Source organism: Oncorhynchus nerka, linkage group LG22 (genome assembly GCF_034236695.1).
Source record: "Oncorhynchus nerka isolate Pitt River linkage group LG22, Oner_Uvic_2.0, whole genome shotgun sequence".
In the NCBI taxonomy this organism is placed as follows: Eukaryota; Metazoa; Chordata; class Actinopteri; order Salmoniformes; family Salmonidae; genus Oncorhynchus; species Oncorhynchus nerka.
This window is the reverse complement of record NC_088417.1, coordinates 23,903,200-23,930,992: the sequence shown is the minus strand read 5'-3', so window position 1 is coordinate 23,930,992 and position 27,793 is coordinate 23,903,200. Positions and strand designations below refer to the sequence as shown.

General features: G+C 41.8%; 1 protein-coding gene across 7 annotated transcripts; it reads left to right on the top strand.

Annotated features, from left to right (window-relative positions):
* The first annotated feature begins 1,582 nt into the window (after nt 1–1,582).
* On the top strand, nt 1,583–25,979 carry si:dkey-118j18.2 (uncharacterized). Of its 7 annotated transcripts, none has more exons than XM_029626554.2 (7): nt 1,584–1,668; nt 1,859–1,961; nt 17,780–17,810; nt 17,955–18,007; nt 18,170–18,329; nt 21,506–21,635; nt 23,621–25,979. In XM_029626554.2, the coding sequence occupies exons 4-7, from the start codon at nt 17,988–17,990 to the stop codon at nt 23,791–23,793; spliced, it is 483 nt and encodes a 160-aa protein (XP_029482414.1). In that variant the 5' UTR covers nt 1,584–1,668; nt 1,859–1,961; nt 17,780–17,810; nt 17,955–17,987; the 3' UTR covers nt 23,794–25,979. The 7 variants fall into 7 exon arrangements, with proteins under 7 accessions (XP_029482417.1, XP_029482414.1, XP_029482415.1 ...); XM_029626553.2 differs by lacking the exons at nt 1,584–1,668; nt 1,859–1,961 and adding exons at nt 14,536–14,962; nt 15,127–15,161; XM_029626557.2 differs by lacking the exon at nt 17,780–17,810 and having other exon boundaries at nt 1,583–1,668.
* Nucleotides 25,980–27,793: the final 1,814 nt, after the last annotated feature.

The window sequence follows — 27,793 nt, the reverse complement described above, 5'->3', positions numbered from 1 at the left end:
TATCTGATAAATGTTGATGAATATCCCTCCAATGACTAGATGGAAACTAACTGGTTGGATCTGGTACATTTACAGAAATGTTGATTGATGTGCTTTGGCCCAGTAAATAAATAAATGACATGACCCCCTCCCTTCTTTCCATTCTCCTATTCATAGAACTCCAGCTCATCGATGGGTATCCAGATAAGTAGTTTCAAGCAAATATCTGTGAGTTTTAACCATACCTCCGTAGCTCAGAGTTGTGCCTCTTCTTCATTCCTGGTTTGAATTATATGGTTTGTTTTATATGGTGAAGCTGTCTTTTTCCAGATTCCAATTGATGCCTAAGCTTTACTGAAGAGGTATTAGATCGACCCCTAGATCTTTAAGGCGATCCTCTGGAACAAATGCTTCCATGACTTTGCTGCTGTTGGAGGCTATCTTGTGCAGCCTCGCGCTTGACTCAGCTGACATTTATTTTGTTATTTTCAAGAGGTCAACTGCTTCCTCGTCTCTGGGGTATGAGGTATGAAGTCCATCGTCCACGTAAAAGTTTCTCATGACAAACTGTTTTGCATCTGTGCCGTGCTCTTCTTCACCCTTGTGGGCTGCCCACCTCAGGCCGTAGACTGTTTGTTTGTTTTTCATTTTCTTCTGTCAGTGGTTACTGTATGTGCTCTCTCTTTCTCTCTCATTGGGGTTATGTGCATGTGAGTTCTAACCCTGCCCCCGAACACGCTAACACACATTAAGGGTTCCAATCATGGCAATGAACTCAAGGATACCATTTGTATGTCTCTGTATCCAGTATGAAGGAAGTTAGAGGTAGTTTTGTGATTCAATGCTAATTAGCATTAGTGCAATGTCTGGAAGTATATGGTATCTACTAGCATGTTAACAGTTACCATATACATTGAGTATACAAAACATTAGGAACACCTTCCTAATATTGAGTTGTACCCCCCTTTCGCCCTCAGAACAGCCTAAATCCATCGGGGCATGGACTCTACAAGGTGTCGAAAGCGTTCCACGGGGATGCTGTCCCATGTTGACTACAATGCTTCCCATGGTTGTGTCAAGTTGCATGGATGTCCTTTGGGTGGTGGACCATTCTTGATACACACGGGAAACTGTTGAGTGTGGAAAAAAAGTTTTTGACACAAACCAGGGAGCCTGGCACCTACTACCAAACCCCATTCAAAGGCACTTAAATATTTTGTCTTGCCCATTCAACTTCTGAATGGCACGCATACACAAGCCATGTCTCCATTGTCTCGAGACTTAAAGATCCTAGAAAATCTATGCACCCTCAATCATGAGAAAGGAGAATAGGTCACAGCCTATAGGTGAGCAGAAGTGTAGACGCTAAATGGTTTCCATTGGAAATTATACTATATATCATTGTGATACTGTATGTATTTTAGTCTTGCGTTGCTACACTCCATAGTCTTGTCTTCACTGTGCCAGGAAGACTGGAGATCAAGGTTCAGTTGTATTAGAGCAGTTTAAAGGGCATCAATGTCCACCAATTCAAGCATGATTATGTCAGTGGATGATAACAAGCTCTGTTAAATGTTAACTTGCCTGGTTGTGTCTTTCCGTCAGACTAACCTAACTGTGGATTGCACGACAGAGGCATGTTTTCAGCTCATCAAAGAACTGGCCAAGGAGGTGAAGGATATCAGTAAGGTATGACAATATTCACAATCACACATAAACACACACTGTCCCAGTCATTCATTACATCAACAACAGAAAATACTAAGTCAAGAAGCTGTTCATTGACAAACTTTGACATATTAAAAAAATACAAACCTCCACATCAAGACTGTTACCACAGGTGATATGAACAGATATGGCTGTACTTCCTTCCTTGCAGCATGCTCAGAAGAGAGTGGTGATAGAAGAGGTAACTGCATCACTTCAATAGCAGCAGGAGTCTCATTCTGGAGTGGTCCAAGGAGCTGAACCAACTAACCCGGGTGAGCAGGCTAACTGGGCAGTTACAACAGAAGGAAATAATTGATTAAACCTTAGTGGCCATGCACCTGTGTTTATGTATTTACATCATGATTGCTGAGAAAGTCCCTGTAGTATAAGGTTTGTGTCATGGGTCAGGTGGTCAAACATTTTACATGGTCCTACTCATTCAACAGAAAGGAGCAAACCACTCCGAGGCTGCAAAATATTTGGAATTCAGATCAGCCAAAAACGATGTGTTTTTTTTTGGATAAATGACCCTCTAAATAAACTAGCAGAGTACACATGCAATTTAATTCTGGGTTCCAAATTTAAGGAACGTTGAAATACAAGCCAAAATTCAAGGTAGACAATTAGCAATTATGGATAACTGAACAAGCAGATCTTTACCATCAAACTTGAACATAACAGATGCAATCATATTTCATGAAGCACGTGGATTGTTACCAGTGATTAAATGAACAGATTATATGACAATGGCGTTTCTACCTCGCTTGTAGCATGCCCGGAAAAGAAAATTGGAAAAAGCTGTCACTCCACCACCTATCAGCCTAGAGAGCAGCAGGAGTCTCATCCTAAATCTATCCAAGGAGTTGAACCAACTTGAACAGTATGCAGGCTTAAACATACCATACTGCCAAAGGAGATCATTCATTGACTCCCAGTTCATGTAGTATTTACTCAATTGCTGTTATAGATTTGGGTCTGCTTTACATCTGGACCTCATATCTCATTTAATATACAGGTAACTGCCAAAATAAAGGAAACACTTGAGTAAATGATGGATACAAAGTACAGTGCATTTTGGAAAGTATTCAGACCCCTTGCCTTTTCCCACATTTTGTTACCTTACAGCCTTATTCTAAAATGAATTCAATTGTTTGTTTTTTGTCATCAATCTACACACAATACTCCATAATGACGAAGCAAAAACAGCTTTTAAAAAACCTGAAATATCACATTTACCAAATGTTCAGACCCTTTACTCAGTACTTTGTTGAAGCACCATTGGCAGCGATTACAGCCTTGAGTGTTCTTGGCTATGACGGTACAAGCTTGGCACACCTGTATTTAGGGAGTTTCTCCCATTTTTCTCTGCAGATCCTCTCAAGCTCTGTCAGGAAGGATGGGGAGCTTTGCTGCACAGCTATTTTCAGGTCTCTCCAGAGATGTTCTATCGTGCTCTGGCTGGGCCACTCAAGGACATTCAGAGACTTGTCACGAAGCCACTCCTGTGTTGCCTTGGCTGTGTGCTATGGGTCGTTGTCCTGTTGGAAGGTGAACCTTCACCCCAGTCTGATGTACTGAACGTTCTGGAGCAGGTTTTCATCAAGGATCTCTCTGTACTTCTTTGCCTCGATCCTGACTAGTCTCCCAGTCTCTGCCGCTGAAAAACATCCCCACAGCATGATGCTGCCACCACAATGTTTCACCGTAGTGATGGTGCCAGGTTTCCTCCAGATGTAATGCTTGGCATTCAGGCCAAAGAGTTCAATATTGGTTTCATCAGACCAGAGAATCTTGTTTCTCATGGTCTGAGAGCCCTTTGGGTTCCTTTTGGCAAACTCCAAGCAGGCTGTCGTGAGGAGTGGCTTCCGTCTGGCTACTCTATAATAAAGGCCTGATTGGTGGAGTGCTGCAGAGATGGTTGTGATGCTGTGCGGTTTGTTGCTAACGTTTCTTTGCTACCTGCCAACTTTACAGTTTTTACCTTTTTTAATTACCGTTTTATATTTTTCATTCAACTTTTTCCCGCCGGACGTTTTATCTGGACATGGTTCTACAAGACCTCCACCAGCCAAAGCTAAGATGTAACATTAACATCATGCCTTCATCATTGCAATCGCTGTACTCGTAATCTACAGGAGAACGAGGATAGCTGTGCTGCAAGCCCAGCTTCAGACGCAATCGTTAGGCAAGGGTAATTTTAAGTGTAGGAAGGGATGAAACAGTGTCTGTACCACCAATAAGTACAGATACTAGTATAAATCCCCTCGCACAGTCCCCGCAGCCGGACAATTTTCTCATGGCTTCTGGAAGGAAATGATGTAGGAATGCTAAACCGGTGTCGCTCATTCAGCTGACAGAAACTTTCAACCGGTTCTCCCCATTAAGCAACGAGTCAGTCAGTCTTCTCTGGTCTGTCCTCCACCCCTTATGGGGTCTGAGACGCTGAAGCCTCTCACCATTGCTCTGACAAATTGAACAACCTAGTCATTAGCGACTCCATTACCCGTAGTATTACACTTCAAAATAACCATCCAGCGATCATACACTGTTTACCAGGGGGCAGGGCTACCGACATTGAGGCTAGTCTGAAGATGGTGCTGGCTAAAGCTAAAACTGGCGAATGTAGCGAGTATAGGGATATTGTTATCCACGTCGGCACCAACGATGTTAGGATGAAACAGTCAGAGGTCACAAAGCGCAACATAGCTTCAGCGGGTAAATCAGCTAGAAAGATTAATTCAGTGTAGTCAGCTCAGCTATCCCCATTGAGACCGTGTCTGTGCCTCGATCTAGGTTGGGCAAAACTAAACATGGCGGTGTTCGCCTTAGCAATCTCACTGGAATAAAGACCTCCTCCATTCCTGTCATTATTGAAAGAGATTGTGATATCTCACATCTCAAAATAGGGCTACTTAATGTTAGATCCCTCACTTCCAAGGCAGTTATAGTCAAGACGTTTGTGTTTTTAATGTAAAATGTCAAATGTTTTTGTTGTACTGTATGTGTGTTTATAGTTTTGTTTAATGTTTTGTTAGTGTATGTAAGTTGTTTTGTCTGAAACGTTGTTCCCTCTGTTGCTATTGGACCAGGTCTCTCTTGGAAAGAGATGTTATCTCAATGAGAAAAAACCTGTATAAATGAAGGTAACATTTAAAAATTTAAAATAAAAATTGACTGAAGTGTTTCCTTCATTTTGTCAGTTATCTGTACATTTATGGAAAATATATTTGAATATTATTCCAATGTAGACCTTTTGAGAGGCACATTTTTCTTTATGTGACAGACCCATTTATCTATTTCAATAGTACTCTTATTAGCCTTTTTAATCACTGTGAGTTCTAGAGTAGACCCATGTTATAATATCAAAACATAAAAATAAACAAAGTTGTAAAAATTCTGGCACAATTCATCTTTAGTTTGGGATGGTTTAAATTGCACTTTGCAACAATTCTGATTTGATTTATTAGGATCCCCATTAGCTGACGCCAATGGCGACAGCTAGTCTTACTGGGGTACAACACATAATAAAAAAAACATAATAGACAAAATACTTTACAATTGACATACACTTAAGAACATGAACATTTAGTGTGTGTGTGTGCATCTGTCAGTTACACATGCATGTCCGTACATACACACAACAAGTAGGTCACATGGGGGAGAGGTGTTGTGCTGTGAAGTGTTGCTTTATTTGTTTATTTAAACCAGGTTTGCTGTTCACTTGTGCTATATAAGATGGAAGGGAGTTCCATGAACTCATGGCCCTGTATAATACTGTATGTTTTCTTGAATTTGTTCTGGAACTGTGAAAATGTCTGGTGGGGTAAGTGTGTGTCAGTGCTGTGTGTAACTATGCAAACAATTTGGAATTTCCAACACATGAATGTTTCTTATAAAAACAAGTGACTTTACTTGACAGTCTTTACTCAACTCGCAGCTAATAGAGACTGACATGCATGGTATTAATATTAGCCCTCTGATTACAGTGAAGAGCACGACATGCCACTCAGTTCTGGGCCAGCTACAGCTTAACTACGTCTTTCTTTGCAGCACTTGATCATTTGACTGGACAATAATCCTGATAAGATAAAACTAGAGCCTGCAGGACTTGCTTTGTGGAATATGGTGTCAAAAAAGCAGAACATCTCTTTATAGACCGATCTCTCCCCTATATTCAGGAGTGCTCCAATGTATAAATAACTATTTTGAAAGTTCAAAACTAGTAAAAGTTTATGAACATTTCATAAAGGCATTCCTATGTTGTTGTGTAACTAGCATACTATTGGTGATGACATAATATTGTGTCAAAAGAGTTTTATAGCGAGTGATGCGATACTACTTTGGCTATTTTAGCTTACATTAGCTAGCTAGCTGAGCTAGCACCAAAGCTAGCACAGTATCCGGATCTTACCCTTTTTCTTGTCAACTGCAGTTTCAGATGAGCATCACTCACTTGAGTCAGTGTTCACCTTATTGAAAAAGTAGCTAGTGCCCTTAAGGTACCAATGTAAAAGAGGAGAAAAGTGCAGAACATAATATGTTTGGGGGATTGCAGGTGGACTGTAAGTTAATGAATGAATGGCTACTTAACTTGCTGGCTAGCAAACTACACAATAGTTTCACAATTCACAATAAACGGGCACTATGTAGTCAGCTAGCTATACCTATTGTCAGTAAATACATCATTTAGCTCATAAAAGCAGTATCTAATTCATGTTAATAAGCTAACCACATCATTGTTAAGGCCAGCCATTTTTGTCATATGATAATGGTATTTGGTAATAGGATTATGGCAGGGTTCAAAGACAGGCAATAGAGAGAGTGAGAGAGAGAGAGCACCACCCACATTGAGGCAGGGAGAGGCCGAACAGATCATCAGGTGAGAATTTGAGTTATAAGGCACTATCAGTTCAACTCCTCATCTTTGCTGACTGTAGCCCGTGCTATAACAAAACAGTTGTTGCCTGCATTTCATTTGGTTGTTTTGGCAGGGTTCAAAGACAGTCGGTAGAGAGAGGGAGAGCACCACCCATGTTACGGCACAGGGAGAGGACAAACAGGTTATCAGGTGAGAATTTGGAATATGAGTTACAATGCAGTCTGCTAAAGCACTTTGCACAGAAATTTACACCGCACACAGATTGGAACTATCGGTTCAGCTCATCATCTTTGCTGACAGTAGCCCAAGTGCTATAACAAATGTTGTCGCTGCATTCTGATTTCATTTGGTTGCCATGGAGGTTGATGACGTAACAACAATAAGACAAAGCAGTCTGCCATATCCACCAGGAGAAGCTGGATACCATAGATAGGGAAACAATATGCTAGAATGTCTTTTCTGGCAGAAACAGACGTAAAAAGGTATTTGATGCATTTAAGTGAATTGAGACTATAGATCTGACCCTTCTCTTTACCACTAGACAGACAGTGCATTCACAAAGTATTCAAACCACTTTACTTTTTCTACATTCTGTTACGTTACAGCCTTATTCTACACACAATACCCGCTACACAGCTATTTTCAGGTCTTTCCATAGATGTTCGATCGGGTTCAAGTCTGGGCTCTGGTTGAGACACTCAAGGACATTCAGAGACTTGTCCCGAATCCACTCCTGCATTGTCTTGGCTGTGTGCTTAGGGTCGTTGTGCTGTTGGAAGGTGAACCTTCGCCCCAGTCTGAGGTCCTGAGCGCTCTGGAGAAGGTTTTCATCAAGGATCTCTGTACTTTGCTCTGTTCATCTTCCCCTTGATCCTGACTAGTCTCCCAGTCCCTGCCACTGAAAAACATCCCTCAGCATGATGGTGCCACCACCATGCTTCACGGTAGGCACAGTACCAGGTTTCCTCCAGACGTGACGCTTGGCATTCAGGCCAAAGAGTTCAATTTTGGTTTCATCAGACCAGGTTTCTCATGGACTGAGTCCTTTAGGTGCCTTTTGGTAAACTGAAAGCGGGCTATCATGTGTCTTTTACTGAGGAGTGGCTTCCGTCTGGCCACTCTACCATAAAGGCCTGATTGATGGAGTGCTGCAGAGATGGTTGTAACGGTCGTCTGATGAAGAAGGATTGGATCAAAGCGCAGCGTGGTAAGTGTTCATGATTTTTATTATCACTGAACACTAGAACAAAATAACAAAGTGAGAAACGAAACAGTCCTGTCAGGTGCAGAACACTAAACAGAAAACAACTACCCACAAAACACAGGTGGGAAAATGCTACCTAAGTATGGTTCCCAATCAGAGACAACGATAGACAGCTGTCCCTGATTGAGAGCCATACCCGGCCAAAACAAAGAAATTCCAAAACATAGAAAAATGAACATAGAATGCCCGCCCAAATCACACCCTGACCAAACCAAAATAGAGATGTTCTGGGATTCATCCAATGACATTGAGGAATGTACCACCTCAGTCATCAATAAGTGCATTTACGGCGTCGTCCCCACAGTGACCATACGTACATATCCCAACCAGAAGTCATGGATTACAGGCAACATCCGCACCGAGCTAAAGGCTAGAGCTGTCGCTATCAAGGAGTGGGACACTAATCTGTACGCTTATAAGAAATACAGCTATGTCTTCAGACAAACCATCAATTCAGGACTGAGATTGAATCCTACTGCACCGGCTCTGACTCTCGTCGGATGTGGCAGGCTTGCAGACTATTACGGACAACAAACCCATTACGGACTACAAACCCAGCCACGAGCTGCCCAGTGAAGCGAGCCTACCAGACGGGCTAAATGCCTTTGATGCCTCTTCGATAATCACTCTCCCTCGCTTGGGCAAGGGACATTTAAGGTACACTCGGATGTGACGAAGTAAAATGTAATTCAAGGGCTGAGGCTTTAGGGCCGAGGGCTGTCTACTTTGAATTTGGACTGCAGCCTAGGTAGGAGGAAGTCAAACAAATGGGTGCTTAATGGCGTGTTCAAAACAAATGCAAACATACGTAAAATCATGACGCCAGGGATCTTAAGGTCGGAAACTCGGAACTACCGAGTTCCCGAGTTGGAATTTCCATTGGAATTTTGGAGTTCCGAGTTCCCACTTGGTTTGAACGTAGCAAAAGAAAGTGCATTAGTGTCATGGCAGAAACATTCACTTCCGGTTTCACGATTTTGCCGACATAATTCAAGTCTGCGGTAAAATGCTATGTATGTGAAATCTAGAATTTGTGCATAGTGCATAATGTTAAAATAATGTTACAAAATTATAACTAAATCTGGGAAAATAACTAGTACTTTATATAAGATACATAATATTATAAGGTGGAGCACATTGAGAAATGGTTGGAGCTTAAGTAAATGAATGTAAAGATCATAATATTCCATAGACCCTATTAATCTAGTCTATGTATGGTGTTATTTCTTGAATGACTGTCATCTAAATACCCAGCAGCCCTTTCTACTCCACCCATCCCTTTAGTCCCAATGCAATACACTGTAAGACTATAAATGACATATTAGCTTATAGGGGAAAAAATATTATATGTGCTGATGTAAAGGTGGGGTTGGAAATGCTTAGTAGGGTCTGTAGAATCTATATATGGTGTCATTTCATGGGGCTTTGAATAATACTGAGTGTTGCTGGCCTTTTACTGTGGTCAAATGGCTTAAAATCGGGTGCCTGGACACTATACGGTACCAATCTAGAGCTGTACATGAAAATATTTTTTTGTGCAGATGTAAAAGTGGGGTGGGGAGTACAGGATCTGTAGAATCTATATGTGGTGTCATTTCATGGGGGTCTGATTAATACGGAGTGTTGCTGACCTTTTACTCAGCCCATTACATTGGCCACAGCACATTACACATTGGCTTATAGAGAAAAACCTATTATATATTCTGTTGTAAAAGTGGGTTGTGGAGTACTCAGAAGGGTCTGTAGAATTTATATATCAGTGGAGGCTGTTGAGAGGAGGATTGCTCATAATAATGGCTGGAACGTCGCAAATGGAATGGTATCAAACACATGGAAACCATATGTTAGATGTTGTTGATAACTTTCCACTTATTCCCCTCCAGCCGTGCCCGTCCTTCCCAATTAAGGTGCCACCAACCTCCTGTGGTATATATGGTATCATTTCATGGGGCTCTGAATAATATATGGAGTGTTGCTTGTCAAACATGTTTTTTTTTGCTCTATAAACCAATATGTATTCCATATACAGTTGAGGCCAATGGAATAGGTGGAGTAAAAGGCCAGCAACACACGGGATTATTCAGAGCCCCATATAATGACACCATATACATTGTACAGACCCCACTAAGTATTCCCTATAATACTTTTAGTGCGGCACCCAGAATAGTTTTTGCTCTATAAGTCGATATGTATTCCATATACAGTGATTAGCATTGTGGGCATTTATTTTTTTGACCTAGGAATATGTTTTAAAAACCCACATTTAATGAAAATGTCATTTAAATATGAGCAAATATGAATCATTGTTATTATTTAGAGAATAACTTTTCATATATCATGAATAAATACAGGTTATTTATTGACACGTTTCTACTATTATGCTGGGGACTTATTTTGAAAAGTTTCAAAATTCTGTGACCCGGACATACTTTTTTTATGCTAGGTGGAGGGGAGTCATCACTAGGGTCCCAATATATTTTTCTATAGATGATATTAAATAAAATGTGAAGGGAGGCAGAGTGATTGAGGGCAAAAGGTTGATCAGTAGGAAAGAGTCAAAGAAGTGAAAGCTTATCAGTGCTGTTGAGGTTTAAGAAGGTTTCTCCTGGAAAAGTAGACTTGATTCCTTAGTTTCAATGTCAGAGGATTTGGCCCATCTCCATTGCAGTGTTTAAATTGCCAAAGATGGGACATGTACCTGTTCAGTGTGAAGGAAAGAAAATATGTGCCAAGTGTAGAGGGGAACATGATTGGGGTGAATGTGGAAGCAATGTGAAGGTTTAGTGTTGTAATTGTGGGAGGGAACATAGTGCAGCATTTGGTGGATGCCAGGTGTAGAGAGAGGCTCAGAGATATAAAAGCAGTCATGATGTATCATATGCAGAGGCTGTAAGACTGATTGGTGCTTCTGCTGGTCCTGGCATGGTTTCCAGACCTGTTCAGAAATCTTGCACTCATGAACGTGCTGTGTCAAAGGACACTTTGATAGTGAATAAAGTTAACTTCATAGCTTTCACTGGTAAGGTTATCAACACGACTCGGGAGGGGGAGGATGTGGTAGAAGTTAGTAGGGATGTATTTGTTTTTTAAATTAGATTTTCTTAGTAGTACAGAATTTGGCAGACCATGATTGATTGCACACTAAACAACAGTTGTTTAAGGACTGCCATGATATCATAGAAGAAGAATTGAAGAACTGATAGAAAGTGCTTTACGTTGCACTCATAAAATGGCAGAAGTGGATGGTATGTTTGCATCAGATGGCATGTCGAGTCAAGATGAGTGTGAGAAGAATTGGTTTACAGTGATAAATCCAAAAGGAAATAAGAGAAGTAAAGTGGAAGTGTAATCTACTAATTCCATGCGTAGTTCTGATTAGTTTTTGGTTGGAGTAAGGGTTTTGGATCGAGGTTGTGGGAGATCCGTTTGAAGTCGCTATTAAAATTGTGGATGCGTTGGATGAGGTGGCGTCGATGAGAGTAAACAAGAAGTGGGCTTATTTCGTTTTTTTGTATATATTTATTTAATTTAACTTTTATTTAACCAGGAAGGGCTCATTGAGATTAAAATCTATTTTTCAAGAGCGCCCTGGCCAAGATAGGCAGCACCAAGTCATTACAAAACAATTACAGACAGACGACATGAAAAACTACAAGTAATCTAGCAAAAACCATTGAATTAACAAGAGTATAAAACAGCAAATTAAAAACATTGACAGGTCAGGGAATCAGCCTCAAAATCCTTCATCAGTGATTTAAAAACACCAATCGGGACAAGTTCTTCCAGAACTATATCTATGGAACAGAAAGAGCGTGCTCTGCGACTCAAGAAGATAGTGGATTGGAATGTGTCGTGTGGATCTAGTGGTTAGAGCGTTGGACTAGTAACCGAAAGGTTGCAAGTTCAAATCCCCAAGTTGACAAGGTATAAATCTGTCATTCTGCCCCTGAACAGGCAGTTAACCCACTGTTCCTAGGCCGTCATTGAAAATAAGAATTTGTTCTTAACTGACTTGCCTAGTTAAATAAAGGTAAAATAAATCAAATAAAAAAATCTTCGAAGCGGGGCGCTTATCATGGTGTTATCTCTGAGGTGGCGCTAGAAGTAAAAGCAAAGAGTTTATGTGAAGAATTCAAATCAAATTTTATTTATCACATGCGCCGAATACAACAAGTAGACCTTACCGTGAAATGCTTAACCAACAATGCAGTTCAATAAATAGTTAATAAAATATTTACTAAATAAACTATAGTTTAAAAAAATTGAATCAATCAAAAAGTAACACATCAAATGTACATAACAATAACGAGGCTATATACAGGGGGTACCGGTACCAAGTCAATGTGTGGGGTTACAGGTTAGTCGAGGTAATTTGTCATGTGATAATAAACAGCGAGCAGCAGCAGTGTAAAAACAGAGGGGGGTCAATGTAAATAGTTATGGCTTGAGGGGAGAAGCTGTTAAAGAGCCTTTTGGTCCTAGACTTGGCGCTCCGGTACTGCTTGCCGTGCAGTAGCAAAGAGAACAGTCTATGACTTGGGTGACTGGAGTCTTTGACTATTTTTTGGGCCTTCCTCTGACACCGCCTAGTATATAGGTCCTGGATGACAGAAAGCTTGGTCCCAGTGATGTACTGGGTCGTACGCACTAGTCTTTGCAGCGCCTTACGCTCAGATGCCGAGCAGTTGCCATAACAGGTTGTGATGCAACCTGTCAGGATGCTCTGGATGGTGCAGCTGTAGACCTTTTTGAGGATCTGGGGATACGTGCCAAATCTTTTCAGTCTCCTGGTGGAAAAAAAAGTTATGGACACCAAGGAACTTGAAACTCTTGACCCGCTCCACTTCAGTCCTGTCGATGTTAATGGGAGCCTGTTCGGCCCTCCTTTTCCTATAGTCCACGATCAGCTCCTTTGTCTTGATCACATTGAGAGAGAGGTTGTTATCCTGGCAGTGTGTCTGACCTCCCTATAGGCTGTCTCATCGTTGTCGCTGATCAGGCCTACCACTGTTGTGTAGTCAGCAAACGTAATGATAGTGTTGGAGTGGTGCTTGGCCACGCAGTCGTGGGTGAACAGAGGGTAGAGGAGGGAGCTAAGCACGCACCCCTGAGGGGCCCCAATGTTTAGGATCAGCATGGCAGATGTGTTGTTGCCTACCCTTACAACCTGGGGGCGGCCCGTCAGGAAGTCCAGGATCCAGTTGCAGAGGAAGGCGTTTAGTCCCATGGTCTTAGGTTAGTGATGAGCTTTGTAGGCACCAGGTGGGAAAGGGCAGTGTGGAGTGTGATTGAGGTTGCGTCATCTGTGGATCTGTTGGGGCAGTATGCGAATTGTAGTGGGGCTAGTGTTTCTGGCATGATGGTGTTGATGTGAGCCATGACCAGCTTTTCAACGCACTTCATGGCTACCAATATGAGTGCTATAGTGCAGTAATCATTTAGGCAGGTTACATTCGCTATTTCTTGGGCACAGGGACAATGGTGGTCTGTTTGAAACATGTCGGTATTACAGACTCGGCCAGGGAGAGGTTGAAAATGTCAGTGAAGACACTGGCCAGTTGGTCCACGCATGCTTTGAGTACACGTCCTGGTAATCCGTCTGGCCTCGCGGCTTTGTGAATGTTGACCTGTTTAAAGGTCTTGCTCACATTGGCTATGGAGAGCATGGTGGATGGAGTGAGGAAGTCCACTGTATCCATTCCACAGTTTTTTTGATGACGAGTCTCTCCCTTCCTTTTCACGTTTATTTGGGTTTTATGAGATTCCCTGTGAGAGCTTTCATGCCCAAACCCATGCAGTGTTATACATGCTAAATATTTGGTCATGTGTCAAGTATATATATCATATGCCAGCTGAGCCTAAATGCTGCAGTTGTGGTGGTGAACATGCACCCGAATTTCTGAAGTGTCCTGTTAGAGTGAAGACTGATGTAGCAAGAATAAGGGCTGTCCAGTAGATTCTATCCGGAGCTGGTGAGAAGAGTGGAAGAAAGGAGTGAAGTTGAAGAAGTAATGGTAGTAGTAGAGACAGCAGATTATATTCCTTGTCAAAAGAGGGATGCTGACATGTTGCATGTTAAGGAGGTGAACTTTGTAGAGTTTATTGCATTGGTTATCAACTGCAGAGCGCAAACAGAGAGGGAATCTAAGAAAATAGGCATCTTTGGGATTGTGCTGAACCTTTTTTGGGACTCAAGGATTTTACTGCAGAGGCATTCCAAGGAATCCTGTCAATTAATGTTCCAACCTCACAAGCACCTGAGCCTGTTCATGGATGTGATTTGGACTGTGACTGTTTTTAAAATGTATTTTTTGGTCTTTTGTATGATTTTGGGTCCCCCATACAGTAGGTGGCAGCAATACACCAATAGGTGTAGTCTGCCATAATACTTTATAGAAGAAGCACTACTCTTTGTTTTCGTTTTACGTTCTTACAAATGTTTAAATCGCAATGTTTGCAAGGAAAATAAACTTTGGAAATTGACAAGTAGTCAGTGGATTACCTCAGCATGCCGATTACAATAGACAGCATTTGAATAAATTGTTGTTCACGCTAAGCTAAAGCTAGCTGGCTAACATTCGAAAATGTCCTGCAAGCCACAGCTGAAATGAAAACATAATGACAAGCCTGGGTGATATACTCCGCTGATACGGTAAGTAACTTATTAGTTATGTTTAGCGAATTAGCTAAATTTACTATTAGCTAGCACGACGTAAACAACTGACTAGCAAACGTTAGCTAGCTAGTCTAATTAGTAGCTACTTTAGCTAACTAGCCAGTACCCTTGCCTTGTAATACGTTCTCACTAGATTGTACAGCTAACGCTAGATACTTTATACTGTTTTTGATTTGCTAGCTAGCTGGCCGTTTTCGTTTGTATAACTCGCTGTGCTTTCTAATAGTTGACAGGCTAGCTAGTTACGTTACTAGCCAAGTAAAACGCAACTCCACGATGTAGCGTTAGTGTTCACGGGGACGAGAGGGCGGAGTGTACCTCATCCGACTACATCGAGTCACCCGCTGTCAGTCGATATGAGGAAACAGTCCGTGGATGTATTTGTTTAACGTTTTATTCAAAAGTATAGATTTCAGCAAACAAATACACGCAGCTACAGAGGGACAAGTACACGGTAAGGGTTTAAAGGTCAACTACGACACTTTCTACATTTGCGTTGTTATTATAAAGTATTTACTGATGTCCTGAACAGTTTTAGTGTAATTGTATGATTTCATGTCTATTGACTGTTTAGTGATGAGCAAAACCAGAAATTGCTTCTCTGTTACGTTTTTTCAGCAGGATCCCTGAGATGACTAATACAATAAATTATGGTCGGTCATTTTCATCTATATAACTTGGGTGTTAAGGGTCAAAATGAAACCGTGGTTCTAGTGTTTTACTCATGTATTCTATGTTATTGAGAAGCTTCCCAGGAACAGAGTACACTTCATTTCATGAGGATAGGACTTTGCTGAGATTTTTCTTTTTCAAGTGAACAGAAAATATTCAAAAGGTCGCAGACTGGTCAATGTTAATCCCAAGTCAATAATGGCACCAAATTCTTAATTTTAACACGTTTTGTCCAATATCTCAAGATAGTTTGGTCATATTGTTAGGACATTTTCAAGGCTGATGTAGAACACCTAATTGATTCAAATAAAAGTCAAATGTATTAAATTAAATTGCAATATTATGGAAATGTGGCACTTAATATGCAAATGAGGCAGTATGGAATACATAGGTCTACTGACAGTAATTTAAGACTAATAATTTAAGGTAGGGTGATCATGCACTACATGGCCAAAAGTATGTGGACACCTGCTCGTTGAACATCTCAAAGGGATTCCCCCCCTTTGCTGCTATAACAGCCTCCACTCTTCTGGGAAGGCTTTCCACTAGATGTTGGAACATTGCTGCGGGGACTTGCCACAAGAGCATTAGTGAGGTTGGGTACTGATGTTGGCCGATTAGGCCTGGCTTGCAGTCGGCATTCCAATTCATCCCAAATGTGTTCGATGGTGTTGAGGTCAGGGCTCTGTGCAGGCCAGTCAAGTTCTTCCACACCGGTGACGATTAGGCTAAAAATAAAAACAAATACCATTGAAGTGAAAGGAACTTTGCTATTCACTAACTGATTTGCATAAAGTAGTATGAAAAGTTGCATAAGTTGTTACAAACTCTGTTTTGCAAAAAGCATGAATATTTGTTAATAATACTGTGGCTTACTTCTAAGGTAAGCATAAACCAGAGTTGGCTTACATTGTTATGTTTGGTGTTGATGAGTTACTCTAGTGATGGGAGGATAAACGGCATTGTTTCCAGTAAATAATTATCCTTGACTGAGACAGTGATTTGCCTCACAGTTTTGTTTAAAGATAGATAGAACACATTTTCAATTCACTGGTATTTATCAATGTTTTTATCGATTGTAGGCCTGTAACCACTGCATTCTGGTAGAATTAATAAAACCATCAAACACAAAATTCGCTGCTCACATAATACAGCCTGGCATAATGCTGCCTTTGACCAAGAGCGTTACCTCAGCGAATGGCTTCAAGCCAACAAACACTCCCTCACACAGCTAGCTAGCATCTCATCATGAAAAAGGGTGGTGCCAATCCCTAATAACCCATACACCAAAATGTAGCTACGAAGTTCTACTTGGTGACATGCTATGTTTTTTTTATGTGTCTCTGAAAACGTCTGAATGACCGAAGGGAAAACATTTTACCTTTATATTTCAGTCCAATGACATCTGATGAACGTAAAACCTCAGGACTTTCCCATACTTGTTAGCAATGCAAAGTCACATCGATCTTACTCTGCGATGGGTGTTCCTCACTCTACCAAAGAGCAAATTTGAACACATCAACACACCAATTTCATGGGTTTCATAAAAAAGACTGTCTTACAGAATTGAACGTTCTAAGCACGGCACTTACTTTACATTTGGGCTCCTATCACGTAAATATCAGAATATACAGTATTTTGAGTTTTAATAACTTCCACATTCATGATTTATGTATTTTGATGACTACATTATTGACATTTTAGTGAAAATGTATTTGATCACTGCTGTTTTTTGTAGAATTCTTGCATATTGTCCATTGTTTGTCGAATATCGTTTAATTAAAAAAAAAACATACACTGAGTGTATAAAACATTAGGACCACCTTCCTGATATTGAGAGGCACCCCTTAGGCCCTCAGAACAGCCTCAATTATTCGGGGCAAGATCTCAAGTGTTCCACAGGGATGCTGGCCAATGTTGACTCCAATGCTTCCCACAGTTGTCAAGTTGGCTGGATGTCCTTTGGGTAGTGCACCGTTCTTGATACACACGGGAAACTGTTGTGTGAAAAACCCAGCAACACTGCAGTTCTTGACACATTCAAACCGGTGCGCCTGGCACCTACTACCATAACCTGTTCAAAGGAACTTAAATATTTTGTCTTGCCCATTCACTCTCTGAATGGCACACACACAATCCATGTCTCAATTGTCTCGAGGCTTAAAAATCCTTCTTTAACCTGTCTCCTCCCCTTCATCTACACTGATTTGAAATTAATTTAACAAGTGACATCAATAAGGGATCATAGCTTTCACCTGGTCATTATGTCATGGAAAGAGCAGATGTTCCTAATGTTTTATTTACTCAGTGTAATAGTAGCATATTAACTGGTTATAAAGTGGTGGAATTGTCCTTTTAAGAAGTATCGACTTTCGGCGACTCGGTGTAGTCGGAGATACAGTACACACAGTCTCGTCTCCGCTCAACTCCGTTAATGTGAAGTACGTGGTGGAGTTGGCCAGCTACATGGTTGGAGGAGTAAATAACAGCCTGTAGTTTGAAGGGCCTCTCCCACGAGTTAATGGTGTTTAAAACCACACAACATCCCTTGGATCGGATGTTGAACTGTTACTCACATTGTGCCACGTGTGTCTTGCAGATTGAACGGGACTCCTTTATTCTTCACAGAGGTGATGTAGCTATGGTTTCCATTCTGAGTTTTCCATTTGGGTTTACAGTAAACAAATTCTCTCTGTCGTCTTGTTTTAGAAGAACACACACCGTGGACTGTGCCTCTGGAAATGTCTAAATACTGCTTTGGTTTTGTGTTTCAGGGACCATGATACCCTGCAACTAGTGATCTCAATATGGAGTTGTACTGGTACATGTAAGTAGCTAGCTAGTTGCATTTCTATTCTACATATTTTGCATTCACTTCAATTCACACGATGCAGTAGGATTTGATGGATATAATTACAATGTGAACAACATTAACTTCAGCATAAGACATTATTGCTGCTACTTCTCTCTCCTTTCTGTTTACCTTCAGAGTGGTCATCGTATTCATCATCATCAAGATCTTCTTCTACGTGTGCTGGTACCGCTCACGTCAGAGACAGCTGGCAGCGTACCTCAACAACCCTCGTAATGCCCAGATAGTCATCGTGGGAGGGAGGGCCTATCTGCATCAAACGTGTGAGAGACCGAATGTAAGTAGCAGTGGTTCTTTGACATTTGTGGTATTGGGGCATCAAACCAAGGCCATGGATTGACATAATACAAGGCTGATTATGTGCAAGTAATTGTATACCAATTAGCAACCAATTTGACTAGGTTTGGGGGGAGGTGGCATCCTGTCTGCAACGTGGTTCTCAGGCACACATTCTGAGAAAATAGTTTGAGATGCAGACCTACTAATTCAGGTTATTCAGAGACTAGAATCACATTGTTTTGTTCCAGTCATGCGCGGGGAAGCATATCATATTGACTCTGAGTAAAGAAGAAGAGGTCAGGAGGGTTGCTAAAGGTTGCCCTTTCAGAGGTTTGTGAGTTGGTGTGTTGGTGGGTTGGCAGTTTGTGTTCCTGAAAGTGCTTGTGGTTTTAGCTGAGTTACTTTCACTCAGAATGTCTGAGAATGGGAGGCTTTCTCACTGTGTCGATTACTCAGCTTCCCACCAGTCTTGTGGCGTTTAACAGCTGGTTGACTCTTTGTTTAGTAGGTGTGTATGCTCATGTATATATGTATCAGTAGTCTGTGTGTTTGTGTGTGTTTGTGTGCACGTACGGGTGTGTTTGTGTGTGAGACAGTGCCCTTGCTGAAACGTCAGGGCTCTGGAAGGTCTCATGGCTTTGTGAAGCAGTGCAAGGGCTACAATGGATGTGTGAGAGCCAATGTTGGGGTAGGTTTTTCTACCGGTGACTGTCCAGCACTTGTAAAATCTAACCCAAGCATGTGAAAGTCTCTGAGCCAATAGGAACAGCTAAGATGGACGGGGCAAGAGAAGTGCCTTAGAGAAGAGGACGGACCACCACGCTGTACATCTTGTTTCCCAGAGTTTTCAAAGTGACATTCATGGAACTTCTGCATTCCTTTGTTGTACTGGACAGGGACTTCTCCCGAAACATCAAGTGTTACCATCTGTTGTGGTTTGTTTGTCCTCTGTGGACTAATATCTCTAGAACCACTGACCCGTGACTTTGATGTTTTCATAGTTTTCATAGTCTGGGAGAAGACTTCAAAACCAAGGTTGCGTTATAGAAACTGACATCAGCCCTACTTCCAGTACATTCTGCCTTTGTGTTCTGCGGAGGTTCACGTTTTAACAGCTCTTCGTAGAACACCTGGAAGTAATGAATCAAAACCCGACTCAAACGATCTGTGAGGGAACAAATTCAACATCTCTCTCTCTCTCTCTCCGATTCCTCTGCTGTCCCTTTTTAATAGCGCTCAGAGCGGTTCCGTACTATCCTGGCCTAGGTCTATATCCTTCTGATTGACTGGATAGAAAGAGCACCGTTACGTGAATAAAGGACTGCAAATGCTATGTTACTCAAACAAGTGTCTCATAGTTTGTCAGGGGCCCAAGTCGTTAGGCTACTCAGAGCAAGTAGTCTCCTTTTTTTATTGTTACAAACACCGGATAGGTGCAGTGAAATGTCAACATAAACACCATAACAATTGTGCTTTATTACCGTCCTTGCCTTTGCTTTAGTGAATTACTATAGGTGCCCCTTGTCTTCCAGGTGAGTTTTTTTTAAAGCTATTTATAGCGTAGCTTTCTCATGGCGGAAATGCCCCAATTCTAAGAATGAGGGCTGTAGTCATTAAGGGGAGATTCCAGCCACTAGCTAGCTCTTCTTGGAAACTCTCCCCAGTAATGACACTACTGTGTGCTTTAGTATCTGCCTTTGATCTGATTTGAACATTTGGTTTGAACAGAAGCCTGTTCTGCCTTTGATTGTTAGTGTATTTGGATTCGAAATGAAACGGCTCTACAAGGAAGCCAAGTTCAAATAACTGGAGGTTTTTGTACAGGATGAGCAAACCTAACAGTTCTGTTAGGCTGGAATTAGAATTAGGGATGCACATTTCAGTCAATTTTACAGCCGACTAACCGACTCTCATTAACTGGTCAACAAACTGTAAAATAAAATCTAAGCAGTAACATGACGTGAGCAACAGAAAATTACTATGCACTTACAGACATTTGTAATTAGAATGGAAACAGGCTTGCTATTGTTGCATATCACCTTGCAGTCAAAAGGCTATAGCCTATTATTGAACATCCAACTCCTGTAATGACCAGCTAATAAAACGTGCCAAAATGCAATTTGTGAGAAAGCACTGTTCTAAACAACGGGAGTTGATTGAGAAATAAAAATAGTAGCTATTTTTAATTGTGGCCATCAACTGTTTTTAACACTCGATTTTCATTCATAATTATTTGTTGCGCAATGACTGGGCTTACAAAAGCACGTTTCACTCCAGTACAAGCTTTTTGAGAACAGGTGATCGGCTATTCCGCTCCTCAAACTAGGCTCCCTATGCTGTGAGCATGTGATAAGTAAGATGCATGGCGACAAACAAAAATACACGTGCCAATTTTAATTCCAATAAATGATGCAAATTAACCTATAGACCAATAAGCATTATATAGTTTTCGCCCATTAACAGTTAACCGTTAACATACCTCACTAGAATGTACGAATTAGAATGTCAGGCAGAATGTAGCTGTGCTCGGAACAGAACCCAGGTAAAGCTGAGTGTTCTAACCCTGTGATTCCACCTGGTCCTTTTCAGCCACCCCAGTGCGCCAGCTTGAATGATCTGTTGCTCTCCATTCCAAGCCTTTACTGCCTCACTGCTTTAGTACCCCTCTCTGGCTCACCTCAACCTCCTTCTCTTTTCTGTTTGCCACCCGTCTCCTCTTTCAGTCTTCTAGTCTAAAGCATGATACTCCCTGTTTAGATTGTAATGGAATGTTCAGCAAGGAGGCCCCCGAGCCATCCATAACTCCAGTAGGCAGGCAGCAGCCTCCCCGAAAGGGCTCTGGAGACAGGCCAGGGGGAGACCAGAGACAGTGTGCGTCCCAAATAGCACCCTATTCCCTCTAAAGTGCGTTACTTTTGGCTGGTCCCCATATGGCTCTGGTCAAAAGTTGTGCACTATATCGGGAATAGTGAGCCATTTAGGGCACTGCTTGAGAGGGATGGAGGGAGAGAGACGGGGAGATGCAGGGTGAAGATTCTGTCTTTTGGCCGCTAGTGAGCTTTTGCTTCTGTTTAGCTTGTGTTTATCATCACACTCCAGTTGAGAATGAAAGTGTGCGTGTGTGTGGTATTAATTCCTTTTCTCTTTCTCTCTTTCTTTCTTCCCATCCCCCAGACGTCTATCTGGCCCAGTTGGTATGGGGTTCAGGATGAGGAGTCAGTGGGCGAGCCTTCCACCTCTCTCCCCCCGGCAGCATCCTTCTCTCACATGGACATGCCTCCACCATATGAAGCCGTCTCTGGAGGTAACACATACAGGATATGGTGATGAGACCCAACTGCAGAAAATTGGTCATAGAAACACCACTTAAAGTCGTACATGTCTTATCTAAATAAGAGGCTAACATTACACTTAGAGTTGATGGCTTTTATCTCTCACAAATACTGCAGCCTACTCAAGATTGCATTGGAGCTACTTAATAAGGCTACCGTAAGCCTGTCTTCACCACTGTTTAGCTCACTTAGCTAACTCCTTCAGAGGGGTTGTTCATTCTGCCATCCTGGTGCTGAGGTCTTGAGCCTTGAGGCAGCAGCCTTACAGACCACCGGGACAAACAGGGTTATATTCATTAGTGTATACTGTTCAACATGTTTTGGAACAGAAAACATTTTGCAACAACAACAAGTTCCCTACTGGACAAGTTGAAGTAGTCCCTCCCCGTTTCTGTCTGTGTGCTTCGTTTTGGTCCCTCGTGAACACAACCCAGGAGAGAAAAAGCACACATCTCCCAGTATAATAGCACTGCTTGGCTGGCCATCTGGTACCAGTGCCAAAAGGCTTGTTTTAGGCCCGTCACAGCCACACTGCTGCCAAAGATACACCATCTTACCCTGTTGAAAGGAGTGATTACGCACATCCAGCCATAACACAGGAGCTGGATACAAAAAATTACTCATCGTTTGCTCTTCCCAGAAGCTCTCTTTAGTGACACAATTACATCATTATTTCTAACAGCATTGTCTTCATCACATTCAAAAGGGGAGTGTTCTTTCCCTCATATCCCAGTCACTATTGCCACCAGTGGTTCCTGACTACAGTAGCAGGCAAGATGTAAAGGAACCTCTAGTAGCCCCATTTTAAAATGAATGAGGACTTCCCTGCTTGGCTGTACTGTCACTTAGATCTTCAGTGCTTAGATCACTCACCCTCAGTGATTGTGTGTGTGCTGTATCAAAGACACCTTTACCCCTCAGATCTCTCCATGATCACAGAGCCTCCTCCACTCACACATGTAACTGATGTCAGTGTTAAACCCACACACTGGTCCTGGTACTGTCCCTTTCCTTGTCGTAAATACACTGTCAAAAGTACCTTATTATTCCCCCCTCCTCCTGCGTGGCTAGTGTGTTCTCCTGTCACTGGGTTGTTGCCCGGCATTCTAGTGCTCAGGAGTGAAGTCTCTAGGTACAGATCTAGAATCAGTTTCCCCTCCCCCAATTCTAACCTTAACCCTTAGTGGGCAAAATGCTAAACTGACCCAAGATCAGCATCTAGGAACAACTTTACCCTAAACCGGTTCTAGCCAGCTCACTGAACAGTAACAGGATGTGGTAGTGGAGGATATGAGTCTGTTGAGTGGTTACTTCCTCCTCTGATTTCGCAAACTATATTCTCTAGGACAATGCCAAATAGAGGTATGTAGAAGTTGTGTGTGCCCAATTTTTTTAAATTCCAAAGTACTGTAAACTTCTATTAATAACCCAGACATTTATTTGTTTCAACTGCCGAGTTGGCCGGTACGTATGGGAGGCTGGCGTTTAATATCACTCGAGGTGTGGAAGTTCCTCTACAGCTACTGTAATTAGGACGTTCTGTCACCGGTGGCCCTGTGAAATATTTAAGACAGTGGTTGCATTTAGAACGCACTGCAGATGTTACAAAAGGGGAGAACTGATCTTTTTTCCCCGCTGCTTACAGACAGACTTGTGTTTTCACATGCAGGGATCAATCATTTGATACCAGGTGGCAATACTGTGACATTCTACTGGAGCAGACGAGTCAAATTTGTGCATGTCATTTCACTTTTTTGACCCGGCGCTTATAAGCGGACAGCATTTATTTGCTCAAATTAAAAACGATGCCCAGCATTTGTTGGAGACTTGAGTTTTAAGAATGTTTGCCGACCATCGCAACATTCTTTACGGTTTCTTTTTTCTTTAGACTGCACACAGATGTTCATGGCGTGGCTCTGTATTTCTGCTTATTGACCTCTAACCTCTGACCCCACAGCTGATGACCTGAAACCTCCTCCATATAGTGAGGTTGCCCAGAGCGACATAATGGACACTTCTCGCCCCTCCCACCACGCCCTTCTCCCTCCCCCTCTGTCTGAGGGTGGAGACTCTGCTAGCATCATCAGCGAAGCCCCGCCTCCATACACCCCCCAGCCCCAACCGGCATGAGGGCCCTGTCAACTCCAGCCAATCACACTCGGAGGACCGACCCAGCTAGACCAATCACAAACCCTGATGCCGACCGACTCTTTACCTCCTTTCCAAGTGCTGTCCTCCTCCCTGCCTTCTCACCTCAGCGATCCCTGCCAGCTATGCTCACTCACTAAACCGAGAGGGCAGACTGTTGGTTTGGTTTTCTAGGTTTTAAAACAGTTTTCTATTTTCTACTGTTTGAAAGTGATTTGTTGTGATGAAGAATATGATAAATAATAAGATATAATGTTGTGGAGTTGATGGGGAGTTTGACTGCTGGACAACTCTTCCCTCTGGAACACCCCACTGCATCATGGGAACAAGAGAAAGAGGGCTAGAGGGAGAGATTTACACAACAGCCAGCAGTGGAGAGGATAAAGGCAACAATAACGTCCAATATCGTCCAATATCCAATGAGTCCAATGACGGCCTTTAGTGCTGCGTCCAGACACCCATTCCAGTGTCCCCATCAGAGTTCTATACTAAGCACCTTCTCAGAGCGGATTTAAAAGAGACTATTCTGTAACATCCAACAGCATTTGCCTTAGAGATTGAGAGAGATCAATGCATTTCCAAGAAATCTACCAGATGAAAGAACCATGTTGGAAAAATGTAGTGGTTGAATGTGATGATTATTGTACAGTCACAGAACAATAATGATCGCTAACATCTTCAGTCCATCGGAGCTCCATCCCCTCTTCACTCTGTCAGTGGCTTGGTTATGCCATTTTGGCTATTCTTATGTCATAACTGTTCTGTTATTGCGTCATTCCAGGGTCCAGGAGTTGTTTTTTCTGACCAAAAACTCTGGACCTTAAAGTTTAACTAGGGTCCAGTGTTTTTCTAGGCAGGTCATGTAGTTAGGAAAATTCCTAACCGTAGTCATATCCATTCATTGAAGATTGCTGCTGTGTCAATGCAGTCTGTGGGGTTACAGTAAATATGTCCCAATTACAGTGAGCTCCAAAAGTTTGGGGACGGTGTCACATTTGAGTTGTTTTGGCTCTGTACTTCAGCACTTTGGATTTGAAATGATACAATGACTGAGGTTAAAGTGCAGGCTGTCAGCTTTAGGGTGTTTTCATCCACTTCAAAATGACACAATACATTATTTACCATTCATTTCTGTTGGGCACCAAATCATCTGAAACGCAACTCAAACAACCAGCAAATGCATCCAGCAAATTTGTAGTCACAAGCTTGATGTAGTCATTGCGTGCTGTGAATATGGGACCAAATACTTAACTTTTTACAACTTTAATACACATATAAGTGAAATAGTCCCAATATGTTGGGTCCCCTAAAATGTGGTGACTATGTGCAAAAAGTGCTGTCATTTGTAAACGGTTCACCCGATGTGGATGAAAATACCTTCAAATGAATGCTGACTGTCTGCACTTTAACCGCAGTCATTGTATCATTTTAAATCCAAAGTGCTGGAGTACAGAGCCAAAACAACAAAAAATGTGTCACTGTCCCAATACCGTTGGAGCTCACTCTGAATCTCCTTCCTCCCAAAGTGTGCATTTGTTCATTACCCTTCACTGATTTGAAGAAAATGACTGCTCTAAGTTGGTGGAAACTCCCACTAGCCATGCCTCCACCAATCCAATGCTTTTAGATCTGTAGCAAGTAGTGAGCGAGTGCACACTTCAGGAGAAAGGAGATATTATTGGGACGAACCGTTAGTATCCCAGCTATCTGGTTCCTTCCTTCCCTTGGCTGTAAATGGATGAGCTAACAGGCCTGATGATGACCTTTCAACAGAGGTTTTTGGTGTGTTTACAACGACAAACAAACCACAACAATGTTGTAAAATGTGTAGTAAAGAATACAGGGGGAACTTGGAAGTAATCTAGGGAAGTGATCTAGGGAAGTAATCTAGAGACCCATTTGAAACATAACTTTAAGCATAGAATAGAAAGGTTGCCGATGAGTTTAAAATTACTTTAAAATATATTGTTATATGATATGATTATGATAATCTTCCATTTTGTGGTGACAAATCAGTGTGTGTCTGTCCCAGATTCATAACCTTGCCACATGCATTATGGAGAGTTGAACCCAGTTTGATTCTGCATTTCTGAGACTTGATTTTGTTGTTGGGTATTCATACATTTTGGGGATTAATCAATTGTACATTAAACATATGATTACATTCATATCTCGTTTCTGGTGATTGTCTTTTCACAGCGCAAATACATTTTGTCACCGTAGCTTGGCTTCCATCCAATTGGTGACTGATGTTACTGAGGATATTCTAATATCCCCATAAAAATAATATGCACATTTTCCAACCAGAGAAGTCCATCAAATTGACTTCTGGATAAATGTCTGTGCTTGATGACGTAGTGCACATAAATAAATGTTGCTGTTAAATGCGTTTCCAACGTATTTTAAACTTGACAGAGCTGATATAGTGATTTCTTGATATCCGGAAACTCCCTTTGGTGACTGCCATTTGTCAATTCCAGTGTTATGAGACTGATGGTTTCTTGATAGAAGTCACCTTGTCTGATTTACATGGCTATCAAAACATCACCCAGGGTAAGCCTACATGAAACACAGCCCTTATTTTAAGTGTTTCTAAAATCCCCTGTTGCAAAAATTAATGGTGGGAAAATGATTGGAACCATTGCCCTGTTTGAGTTTTTATGGGTATTATGACACCTCCACTATGAGCTCTATCGGCGAAACTTGATATCAAGAAATTCCCCTAAGTGCGGTCTGAAATTACACCCTTTGTTCCTGTCCACAATTCCCCCTCAACCAGTGGTGATATTTTTGAGCCACTAGGGGGAGGTGTTGCTCTGTTTGATTTCAACCAAGCCACTGTCAGGGTCTCTTTGGCAAGGAGTAGCCTAGTCTACAGGCACCAACTGTTGACCATGTTTCTCAGGGCTAGTTTATATTATGATTTTTGGCATATCTGTTTTATTTTCCTCTTGACGGATAGAGCTAATTCTAATCAGATTGGCTTTAGATTGCTCATATTATTTAGGATCAGTAGATTTGAAAACAGTATACTATTTATTGGTGGGTGTGTGTTGGTACGTGGGTGGGTGACTGCTAAGTATAGTGACTAGTAAATGGTAAACAGACAATGCCGTTCCCAGAGGCGTGGGTGGCAGTGATAGTTTCACCCAGCGCACGATGCCACTGCTGCCTGCACTCAATGATTTATTTTTAATTGGCAGGACAAATAAATGCCCCTAAAAGGGATACACTCACATTTTCAAACACACCTCTTACTAATTGCATATGTATGAGAAGGAGTTACACTTTTTCAGTTGGAAACTTTACAAACAAGCAGTGTAGCTAGAAACGAATTGCATGTCACAGATATCTATCTCAAGGTAGCCTAACATAGATTAAGTTGTCTTTCCTCTCCGAGGTTCTGAATACGACATATTGCCCTTGGCTATTTTATATATTCATCTCATCTGGTTGACAATTCACATTAATCAATGTTAGGTAGCGTAGGTGTAGAGCTAAATTAGCTGTGTATGCTGTGTTTGTCCTTGTCTAAATGTGAGGCGGTGTAGCATCACTTTAATTAAGGCACTCCTCAGGGCTGAAAAGCCTCAACATTACAGTTCACAGTCCTGCACTAGACACTCAAGGCCACCGACTTCAATGTTTTTGATTCCTCTTCCTGAGAACTTTGGGTTGGAGCTGGAGATAAGCACATAGAAGGGAATAGGAGTTTTGGAAAAAACACCTACATGCATAATTGGACTTACACACAGACACACACACACACAGTCTGACACGAGGCGGGGAAGGTCGTTTGTGCTTGTCACCTCAGCAGTACACCACACTGACTCCCACATGAAAAATAATATGTTCAGTTCAGGTGAAATGTTTACGTTGTAAGAAATTTATGTCTGCAATCCATACTCACTAAATGTGACATTTCTTTCATAAGCAATAAATTAAAAGGTGACAAATGGGAGTTGAGGCTATTTCAGTTGGG